Genomic DNA, 11868 nt, shown 5'->3' on the forward strand with positions numbered 1-11868 from the left:
AGGTATGTCCTGCAGGTGACACCCGCCTCCAAGGTCATAGATATGAGGCCTCAGTGGCCTGGGACGTCTGGGGGAAGCCCCGCTAGGACACCCTATCCCACAGGCAAGATGCAGACCATCCCCGACGGGCACAACGCTTCTCCGGGGTCAAACCGGGGAAGACTGGACAGTCGTGTCTGAACCCAGGTGTGTGTCCAAGCTGGGGCCCTGGGTGCACACAGTCCTTCCCTGGGGCCTGTGGACAGGGGTGTGGTTGTGTCACTGTGTGCACAGGCCATCGCCTGCAGGGAGGGGGGGGGGCGGCAGCACGAGCGCTGCCCCTGCAGCTTCCTCCAGGAGTGGGTCAGGGGGGGGTCCCAGGAAGTGAGGTCACTGCCGTGTCACAGAGCCCAACAGAACGGAACCCCCGTAACCAGGCACCCGCATCCAGTGCAGCCCCAGCTCAGGCTCACTTGGCTGGAGACATCTGCTACTAGAAGATGTTCTCTTGCTGCCGGCCCACGTCTGGGGGCTCTGGCTCCCAGGAACCCCAGGGGTGCGGCTTGTTCCTATGCTGTAGGCAGTGGCTCCAGCATAGGTACCAAGGTGTCAGGGCGGTGATCAGGAGGCGCCGTCAGGTAACACAGCGCAGGCCAGGCCAGGCCCCCTGTGCCACCATCCTGGGAGCCTCATCCCCTCCTCCTCAGGTTCAGGGAACCAGGGATGTGTGGGCAGGTCCCATCCAGGCTGGGGGACGCTGCAGGGCGGCACATTCCCCGGGGATCCCTTCAGGGTCACCCTGATGTCAAGGTGGGCAGGGGGGAAACAGGGTTCCTGAGGTCCTCTACCCGCCCCAGAGTCACTCCGAGGCCCTGCAGCCGCATCCCTTTGCTGTTCCCAGGGGCGGTGGGTGCCGCCTGCACTGTGGGGTGTCTGGGTAGAGGCAGCTGGGGGTGCGGCCCAGCCGAGGGGGCCAGACCGGGCGCTGAGGCCTCCTGCCTGGCTGCCGGGCACTGTCTCCACAGAGCTCCACCCGGGTCGTGGGGCGGAGAGGAGAAGGGGTCGTCTGCCCCAGCCTCCAGGAGCAGGGAGGTGCCCTGCGCAGCTAATGGAGGCCAGCGCGGGCTCAGGGTGAGTGCAGGGGCTGGGCCCCCCGACACCCGGGCCCCGATGCGGCAGGAAGGACCCCGGGTTCCCAGAAGCCAGCCTGCTACCCCCTGGGCCCCCCGACACTCCTGCTCCCACATGAGTCTGGATCCCCCCCTCCCCACACCTGCCCCCATGGCCCTGCCCCTGCCTGGGCCAGATGCAGAGTCCCTGCGCACAGATGTGTGGGAACATCAGAATAGAGCCCTCAGGGGAGGCCTGGTCCCCCGGGGGTTAGCGCCTGCCTTCCCCCAGGCCTGATCTCCGAGGCCCGGGATCGAGCCCGCCTGGGCTCCCTGCACGGGCTGCTTCTCCCTCTGTCTGTGTGGCTGCCTCTCTCGGTCTCTCTCTGTGTCTCTGGAGGTCCTTGTAATGATCCAAATATTTTGAACATTTATCCTCTGAGTTTTTCTTTATTGCATAGTTGGTCCTGTTTGTGTAAGAGACAGGCAGGGAGCTTGAGCGGGAGAGGGAGCCCCAGCTCCTCAAGCCCACGGGGCCCCAGCGCAGGGCCTGCCGGGGCGGGATCCCAGGTCTCCTGGCGGCTCCCTGCAGGCTGCACGTCCCCTCTGTCCCACCTCAGGGTGCAGGGGCCGCGGCCGGGAAGGGGCATCAGATCGTCCTGACCAAGCTCACCCGGACGGAGCTGCTGGAGTACAAAGTCCGACAACTGCTGCTCGCCTTGCAGCGCAGGGACGTCATCTACATCTTCAGCTTTTTAGAGGATTATCGTACATTCGCCACCACGGACGAGGTGCTGGACCTGCTGTTCACCGAGTGAGCACCTGCCCCTCCGCAGCCCAGGGCTGGGCCACCTGCTGCTGGGGAGGCTGGGGATGGTGTGAGCTTCCCGGCCTCGGGCTGCTCCCCCGCCTGGAGCAGGGTCCCCCAGGGCCTAGGTCCTGGAGGGCAGCCCCGGGGCCTGGCCTGTGGCGGGTCGGCCAGAGGGGCTGTGCCTGTGCTCAGCAGCCGTCCTCCTCCCCGTGACCAGGCCTGTGCCTCCTCCCTGCCCCCCCATCACCAGGGTCCTGAGCGGCCTGTTTCCCCATTGAAAGGGAGGTTTGAGAGTCCATCGGGGGTCTGTGTCCTGGGGCAGCCAGACAGGGAACCCCGGGACCCCCCAAGCCCACTAAGATATGGGCCATGGGCCTGGCCAGAGCCCTTTCATGCTCAAGCCTTCAGGAGGCCCCAGCAGGTGCGGGCACTTCTCCGGGAGCTGCCCGTGGCCCCACGCACAAAGCTGACTGCCCCCGGGGCACAAAGCTGACTGCCCCCGGGGCAAGGCCTAGTCGGGGTCAGAGGGTGAAGCCCCTATGATGAGAGGTCGCGTCCACAGGACGATTCATGGGATGTCCCTGCTCTCCTCTAGGTATGGGTGCATCGCAGATGCGTGGGGTAACAACGATGTGGTCCTGCAGTGCTGGAAACTGTGAGTGACTCCGGCTCCTGCAGGAGGGCCTTCCCTCTCCTGGAGGGCAGCGAAGGGGCTGTGGGGCGGTGGGGGCTGCCCCCACCCCACACATCTGCAATTCCGTGACAGGGAAAAGGTCTAATGCCCCTTCTGGAAAAGAGCAAAGGAGAGCGGTGGATGGGGGTGGGCTTGGTGGGAGGCACTGAGACCCCTCAGGGAGACCTTCTCCATGCCCCCCCAACCCTCTCTCTGCCCCACACCTGGAGCCCAGAGCAGAGGGGGTGGGGAGCATCGTACTCCCCAGTCTGGTGGCACCTGGACCCGGGGGAACAGCAGTGCTCAGGAGGGCCGGTGAGGGCTCCCGGACCAGGCGGCCCCCGCCCCGTGGGAGAAGGGAGATTAGAGTCAGTGGAAGGACCCCCGGGGGCCCCTCGGGAGGGAGGCAGCACAGAGACACAGGAAGGAAGGTGGCGGTCCCGGGCGGCTCCTGGCAAGGCCTGGCAGGACACAGAGCCCGAGCCCTCCTGCCTTGGAGCTTCCCAGAGCAACAGTGTGTGCAGTGAGGGCAATGACAGGCCAGACGCCCCCCGTCCCCTGATGCCTGCCGGTGGACTTAAGGGGCAGGTGGGCAGGGACCAGGCTGAGGAGGGAGCCCTGCTTCCCCAGGAGAGACGCTGATGGTCACCCCGCTGGGCCTGGGCTCCCCACACAGAGGTTGCATCCCAGCCCCTCCTCGGGGAGCAGGCCTGTGGCAGGCAGGACCACCAGGTGGCAGGGGGACGAGGAGCAGGACTGGTCTCCGACACCCTGCGCGGAAGGCCGGGTCCTGCAGGGCTTCCCCGGGACACCTGCATGTGACAGAGCCCTGTCTTCTGATGCCTGTTCCCGCCTGTCCCTCCCCAGGGCCATGTCCTTCATGATGGAAATATGGCTGAATTATTATGGGGACGACTTTCATCAGTTCCCAGAATTTCCCTCCCTTATAAAACTCCTGGAATTGTTAAGACAGCACATGCCAGGCACAGATGCGCATCTCCGGGCCCTGCGTCACCTGAGGCAATTCAGACGCCTCCATGCAGGAGCGAGAGGCTGGGGTGAGGAGGACTGGGGGTGGCCGAGCTGGGGATGGGGGGGGCCGCAGATCCAGCCTCCTTGCTGCTGGACCAGGAGCAGGGGTGGGCTCACACCCCACCCCACGGGCTGCAGCCTGGGGACACCTCCCAGGGCTCTTGCCTCACACACATCGAGTGGCGGGAAGAGTGGCCTTGATTTGGGAGGGACGTGGACAGTCTGTCCTGGTGGTGATACTTTGTCTTCTTGGATCTACAGCTTCGGCCCGAGGAAAACACCCTGAACCCACTCTGGATGCACCCCAGCTCCGACCGTGGGGCCTGCTGCCCCGTGGGGCCTGGCTGCTGGGGCTGAGGGCTTGGCCTGCGATGAGCCGCCTGCTGGGGAGGCAAAGCCCCTGCAGATAGTGGTCACTGCTGCCCTGCAGGAGCCCCCTGCACCCCTGGGAGCCCTGGAAGAGGAGCAGGCACCACCCCCTGCTCTCGAGGTCGTGGATGTGCCCCAGCCACCTCCTAACTGATGGAGCAACTGGCCTCGGGGATGGAGCAACCTGTTGAACCACCCGAGGAGCCCGCCCCAGCTCCAACTGTGGAGCCTGGGGAAGGTTCCGGGTCTGAAGGGATAGTGGCTGCTGGAGATGAGGACTTGGTCAAGGCAGAGATGCTGGCTCCTGAGGTGAAGGTGGTGCACGTGCTGGTCGAACCTATGGTTCCCTGCCCCTATGAGGAGGAGCCACCTGCTCCCATGGCCACCCCGGAAGAGTAGGCCCTGGTGCCTGCAATCGGGGTCCCCAGAGGGCCAGACCTGCAACCTGCCTCTGGAACAACCTGCTTCGATCCGTTAGCAGCCCCCTGACCACCTCGGGGGCCCGCCCCAGCTCCCACCGCGGGGCTCGTGATGGCTACAGCCCAACAGGGCTTGCCCTCCCCTGTTATTTCACTGTTTCTATTTTTTGAGTTTTTCTTTAACCTGTATAATAGCTTATAGAGTTTTATTGCAATAAAGGATAAGTTAACTTCACACAAAATTGACTCTGATGCTTTTAAATTACACATCGTGGTACTTTAGGTCCATTCACAGTGTCAGAGGCCCCAGAGCCCAGGGCACTGGGAGACACAGCCGAGGATCTGGGGCTCCCCCAGCACAGGCAGAGGCCGGGAGGACAAAGGACAGCCAGGTCTCTCCTGCCGCCGGGTGGCCCCGAGCTGTGCAGATCGTGCCCCTACCCTGGAGCACCCAGACCCCTGCACATTGGGAGCTGCAGTAGTTACTGTGGGAGCTGACTCCAGAGCTGGACAGCTGGCCGCCGCTACTGTGGTTGTCCCTCCTGGTGTCACCCTGTACCTGGCCTGAGCAGGGGCCTCACAGGATAAAGAATCCCACTGAATTGTAGACCTGGTAGAGGGCTGGGCAGCTCCCCCAGGTGCACACACCTGAGAATCAGCACAGCAGGCCCCTCCCCCAGAAGACCAGCTCGAAGGTCAGAGGAAAAGCAAGTTATTGACCAAGCAGCCTGGAAAGTTCCAGGGGAAGTCAAGGGATTTACAGTATATGGAATCAGAGGATACTCCCCTTGTTTTTTCTTTTCTGTTTGTTTCTGTTGTTTCCCCACCCCCTTTTTTATTCTTTTTTATTTCTTCTTTTTTTTCCCCCTTTTTCTCCTTTTTCCAGTACAACATGTTGTTGGCCACTCTGCACTGAGCAAACTGACTAGAAGGAAAAACTCACCTCAATACTAAAAATCAGAAACAGTCCTCTCTCCCACAGAGTTACAAAATTTCGAATACAATTCAATGTCAGAAAGCCAATTCAGAAGCACTATTATACAACTACTGGTGGCTCTAGAAAAAAGCATAAAAGATTCAAGAGACTTCATGACTGCAGAATTTAGCTAATCAGGCCAAAATTAAAAATCAATTAAATGAGATGCAATCAAAACTGGAGGTCCTAACGACAAGGGTTAACGAGGTAGAAGAACGAGTGAGTGACATAGAAGACAAGTTGATGGCAAGTATGGAAACTGAGTAAAAAAATAGAAAGACAATTAAAAGACCATGAGGATAGGTTAAGGGAAATAAATCACAGCCTCAGAAGGAAAAATCTACGTTTAATTGGGGTTCCTGAGGGCGCCGCAAGGGACAGAGGTCCAGAAACTGTATTTGAACAAATCATAGCTGAGAACTTCCCTAACTGGGGGAGGGTAATAGGCATTCAGATCCAGGAGATAGAGAGATCCCCCCCCTAAAATCAATAAAAATCGTCAACACCTCGACATTTAATAGTGAAGCTTTGCAAATTCCAAACATAAAGAGAAGATCCTTAAAGCAGCAAGAGATAAGAAATCACTAACTTTTATGGGGAGAAGCATTAGGACAACAGCAGACCTCTCCACAGAGACCTGGCAGGCGAGAAAGCGTCAGCAGGATATAGTCAGGGTCCTAAATGAAAAGAACCTGCAGCCAAGAATACTTTATCCAGCAAGGCTCTCATTCAGAATAGCAGGAGAGATAAAGAGCTTCCAAGATAGGCAGAAACTGAAAGAATATGTGACCACCAAGCTGGCTCTGCCAGAAATATTAAGGGGGACCCTGTAAAAGAAAGAGGAGGTCCAAGGGAACTATCCACAAAAACAGGGACTGAATAGGTATCATGATGACACTAAATCCATATCTTTCAATAGTAACTCTGAACGTGAATGGGCTTAATGACCCCATCAGAAGGTGCAGGGTTTCAGACTGGATAAAAAAGCAAGACCCATCTATTTGCTGTCTTCAAGAGACTCATTTTGGACAAAAGGACACCTACAGCCTGAAAATAAAAGGTTGGAGAACCATGGACCATTCAAATGGTCCTCAAAAGAAAGCAGGGGTAGCCATCCTTATATCAGAGAAATTAAAGTGTGTCCCAAAGACTGTAGTGAGAGATGAAGAGGGACACTATATCATACTAAAAGGATCTATCCAACAAGAGGACCTAACAATCATGAATATTTATGCCCCGAATGTGGAAGCCGCCAAGTATATCAGTCAATTAATAACCAAAGTTAAGACATACTTAAATAATAAAACACTTATACTTGGTGACTGGAATATAGCACTTTCTACAATTGACAGGTCTTCTAAGCACAACATCTCCAAAGAAACAAGAGCTTTAAATGCTTCACTGGACCAGATGGATTTCACAGATAGTTACAGAACTTTACATCCAAATGCAGCTGAATACACGTTCTTCTCAAGTGCACATGGAGCTTTCTCCAGAATAGACCACATACTGGGTCACACTCAGGTCTTAACGGATACTAAAAGATTGGGATTGTCCCCTGCATAGTTTCAGACCATAATGCTTTGAAACTAGAACTATATCACAAGAAGAAGTTTGGAAGAATTTCAAACGTGGAGGTTAAGGACCATCCTGCTAAAAGATGAAAGGGTCAACCAGGAAATCAGAGAAGAATTTAAAAGATTCATGGAAACTAATGAGAATCTTTGGGATGCAGCAAAAGCAGTCCTGAGGGGGAAATACATCGCAATACAAGCATCCATTGAAAAACTGGAGAGAACCCAAATACGAAAGCTAACCTTGCACTTAAAGGAGCTGGAGACAGAACAGCAAATAGATCCTACACCCCGCAGAAGAAGAGAGTTAATAAAGATTCGAGCAGAACTCAATGAAATGGAGACCAGAAGAACTGTGGAACAGATCAACAAAACCAGGAGATGGTTCTTTGAAAGAATTAATAAGATAGATAAACCATTAGCCAGCCTTATTAAAAAGAAGACAGAAAAGACTCAAATTAATAAAATCATGAATGAGAAAGGAGAGATCAGCACCAACACCAAGGAAATGCAAACAATTTTTAAAACTTATTATGAGCAGCTATACGCCAATAAATTAGGCAATCTAGAAGAAATGGACAGATTTCTGGAGAACCACAAACTACCAAAACTGGAACAGGAAGAAATAGAAAACCTGAACAGGCCGATAACCAGGAAATTGAAGCAGTCATCATAAACCTCCCAAGACACAAAAAGTCCAGGTCCAGATGGCTTCCCTGGGGAATTCTATCAAACACTTAAAGAAGAGACTGTACCTATTCTACTACAGCTGTTTAAAAGACAGAAAGAGATGGAGTACTTCCAAACTTCCTCTATGAGGCCAGCATCACCTTAATTCCAAAACCAGACAAAGACCCCACCAAAAAGGAGAATTAGAGACCAATATCCCTGAGGAACACAGATGCAAACATTCTCAACGAGATACCAGCCAATAGGATCCAACAATACATTAAGAAGATTATTCACCATGATCAAGTGGGATTTATCCCCGGGATGCAAGGCTGGTTCAACACTCGTAAAGCAATCAGTGTGATTGATCAGATCATCAAGAGAAAAAACAAGAACCGTATGATCCTTTCAATAGATGCAGAGAAAGCATTTGACAAAATATAGCATCCATTCCCGATCAAAACTCTTCAGAGTGTAGGGATAGAGGGACCATTCCTCAGCATCTTAAAAGTCGTCTACGAAAAACCCAAACAAATGTCATTCTCAATGGGGAAACACTGGGAGCCTTTCCCCTAAGATCAGGAATGAGACAGGGTTGTCCACTCTCACCATTGCTATTCAATATAGTACTAGAAGTCCTAGCTTCAGCAATCAGGCAACAAAAATAAATAAAAGGCATTCAAATTGGCAAAGAAGAAGTCAAACTCTCCCTCTTCCCAGATGACATGATACTGTACATAGAAAACCCAAAAGCCTCCACCCCAAGATTGCTAGAACTCGTACAGCAATTTGGCAGTGTGGCAGGATACAAAATCAATGCCCAAAGTCAGTGGCATTTGTATACACTAACAATAAGTCTGAAGAAAGAGAAATTAAGGAGTCAATCCCATTTACAATTGCACCCAAAAGCATAAGATATCTAGGAATCAACCTAACCAAAGGGGTAAAGGATCTATACCTGAAAAACCACAGAACACTTCTGAAAGAAATTGAGGAAGACACAAAGAGATGGAAATATATTCCATGCCCATGGATTGGAAGAATTAATATGTGAAAATGTCAATGCTACCCAGGGCAATTTACACATTCAATGCAATCCTTATTAAAATACCATGGACTTTCTTCAGAGAGTTGGAACAAATTATCTTAAGATTAGTGTGGAATCAGAAAAGACTTCGAATACCCAGGGATTTATTGAAAAAGAAAACCATAGCTGGGGGCATCACAATGCCAGATTTCAGGTTGTACTACAAAGCTGTGGTCATCAAGACAGTGTGGTCCTGGCACAAAAAAAGACACATAGATCAATGGAACAGAATAGAGAATCCAGAAGTGGGCCCTCGACTTTAAGGTCAACTAATATTCGACAAAGGAGGGAAGACTATCCACTGGAAAAAAGACAGTCTCTTCAGTAAATGGTGCTGGGAAAATTGGACATCCACATGCAGAAAAAGAAACTAGACCACTCTCTTCCACCAGACACAAAGATAAACTCAAAATGGATGAAAGATCTAAATGTGAGACAAGATTCCATCAAAATCCTAGAGGAGAACACAGCAACACCCTTTTTGAACTTGGCCATGGCAACTTCTTGCAAGATACATCCATGAAGGCAAGGGAAAGAGAAGCAAAAATGAACTATTGGGACTTCATCAAGATAAGAAGCTTTTGCATAGCAAAGAAACAGTCAACAAAACTAAAAGACAACCTACAGAATGGGAGAAGATATTTGCAAAGACGTATCAGATAAAGGGCTAGTTTCCAAGATCTATAAAGAACTTCTTAAACTCAACAGCAAAGAAACAAACAATCCAATCATGAAATGGGCAACAGACTTAAACAGAAATCTCACAGCGGAAGACATAGACATGGCCAACACACACATGAGAAAATGCTCTGCATCACTTGCCATCAGGGAAATACAAATCAAAACCACCATGAGATACCACCTCACACCAGTGAGAATGGGGGAAATTAACAAGACAGGAAACCACAAATTTGGAGAGGATGTGGAGAAAGGGGAACCCTCCTGCACTGTTGGTGGGAACGTGACCTGGTGCAGCCACTCTGGAAAACTGTGGAGGTTCCTCAAATAGTTAAAAATAGAACTGCCCTAAGACCCAGCAATTGCACTGCTGGGGATTTACCCCAAAGATACAGATGCAGGGAAACGCCGGGACACCTGCACCCCAATGTTTCTAGCAGCAATGTCCACAATAGCCAAACTGTGGAAGGAGGCTCAGTGTCCATTGAAAGATGAGTGGATAAAGAAGCTGTGGTCTCTGTATACAATGGAATATTCCTCAGCCATTAGAAACGACAAATACCCACCATTTGCTTCAACGTGGATGGAACTGGAGGGTATGATGCTGAGTGAAGTAAGTCAATCAGAGAAGGACAAACAGTGTATGTTCTCATTCATTTGGGGAAAATAAATAATAGTGAAAGGGAATATAAGGGAAGGGAGAAGAAATGTGTGGGAAATATCAGAAAGGGAGACAGAACATAAAGACTCCTAATTCTGGGAAACGAACTGGGGGTGGTGGAAGGGGAGGAGGGTGGGGGTGAGTGGGTGACGGGCACTGAGGGGGACACTTGACGGGATGAGCACTGGGTGTTATTCTGTATGTTGGTAAATTGAACTCCAATAAAAATTATTTTATTAAAAAAAGAAAGAAAGAAATTAAGGGCTAATAATAAAAAGAAAAAAAAAAAAGAACAGGTAAAAGTGCATAAGTAAGCCTAAAGAAAGAAAGCTACTTATGATGACAGAGACAATAACTAAGTATATAGAAAGAAACATACAATAAGGAAATCTGCAAAGGAATAAATTATTCATTTAAAGGGTTAAATTGGAAACAAACAAAAATATCACACAATACCAGCAGAAATGCATATATTTTTCAGAGCACCATGATTTAGGAATGCCTTAGAATCTTAACCTCTTAGGCCAGACTTATTAGTATGGAGTATTTTCCAGGTATCATTGTTTTTAGGTTGAACTGAATAGATTCTTGTAAGTTTTTTGGCCCTCAATTTTTAAAACATAGTTACTTTGGACTAGGGGTACATTACAAAATAAATATTTTTAAAAATTGCTTAAACACACGCACACGCACACACACAAAACATCAAAAACACAGCAGGATTAATTAAGAATAAATGAAAGGAAACATGCTAATATCAAGAATAAAAATTGGAAATTCACTTTAAGTTCTGTAGACATTTCAAAACTCAGAGTATTTTAGAGCAACTTTTAATAATAAACTTATAATTAAATTATAGAAGTTGTTTGAAAACCAATCTTAAGTAAAAATAGTAAAAAAATGAAAACTTTGCTGTATAGTTTTTAAAAATTGAATTTTAAACTAAAATTCTATTCACATATGGCTTGTCTTATTAATTATTCATATTTAAAGAGAATATTTCACCAATTGTATGTAAGCTTTCCTGGAGAAGAAAAAGACAAAAAAAAGAGGCTCACTATATTGCTACAGTGAGCCAACATAATTTTAATATTAAAATCTGACAAAACATAATATGGACATAAAATTACAGACTAACGTATTTTATTAGCAAAGAGGGAAAAAATGTTAAAACATTAGCAAACTGAATCCAGCAATATATTTAAATAATGATATGACCACGGAATGAAAGGAACAAAGAATTACTATTTAAAATCAATGGATTTAATTTATTATACAAACAGAAAAATAAAAAATATGAACATCCTAATAGATTCAGAAAAAGCAAATGATACAGTTGGGCTCCCACCTTAAAACTTTCCAAGCCAAATCGGGGCACCAGGGTGGCTCAGTCAGTTAAGCATCTGCCTTCAGCTCAGGTCATGATCTCAGGGTCATCCTGGGAGGGACCCCTGCATGGGGCACCCTGCTCAGTGAGGCGTCTGCTTCTCCCTCTCCTTCTGCCTTTCCCCCAGCTTGTGCTGGCTCTTGCTCACTCGCTCTCTCCCTCTCTAATACGTAAAATCTTTAAAAAAATCCCAAGCCAAAGGATAGAATGAAACCTTGAAAAATCTGATAAAAATTTTTTTGGCTGAGATACTCGCTAGTTATCAAATACCCATGTGCTCTTGCATATTCCCCATCTTCCAGTGTAGTTAAGTTGACTGAGCCACTTGTTGATACCCAGTCAAAAATCTGTGAGCAAAAGCATGGACTACCTGGAACATCAATCATCCTCCAGTTGTCTTTCTTTCAAAGAAGCAAACATTCCTTGTAAAATGAGAAAAATCAC

The 11868-nt window shown here is 49.6% G+C and overlaps 1 protein-coding gene across 1 annotated transcript; it reads left to right on the forward strand.

Moving 5' to 3' along the window:
* The first annotated feature begins 413 nt into the window (after positions 1-413).
* On the forward strand, positions 414-4127 carry LOC119878518 (ral guanine nucleotide dissociation stimulator-like). Its single transcript, XM_038589142.1, has 5 exons — positions 414-617; positions 1709-1902; positions 2495-2554; positions 3440-3630; positions 3913-4127. Exons 1-5 carry the CDS (start codon positions 480-482, stop codon positions 4125-4127), a joined length of 798 nt encoding a protein of 265 aa, XP_038445070.1. The 5' UTR covers positions 414-479.
* Positions 4128-11868: the final 7741 nt, after the last annotated feature.

Source organism: Canis lupus, unplaced genomic scaffold (genome assembly GCF_011100685.1).
Source record: "Canis lupus familiaris isolate Mischka breed German Shepherd unplaced genomic scaffold, alternate assembly UU_Cfam_GSD_1.0 chrUn_S1686H1880, whole genome shotgun sequence".
Taxonomy (NCBI): Eukaryota; Metazoa; Chordata; class Mammalia; order Carnivora; family Canidae; genus Canis; species Canis lupus.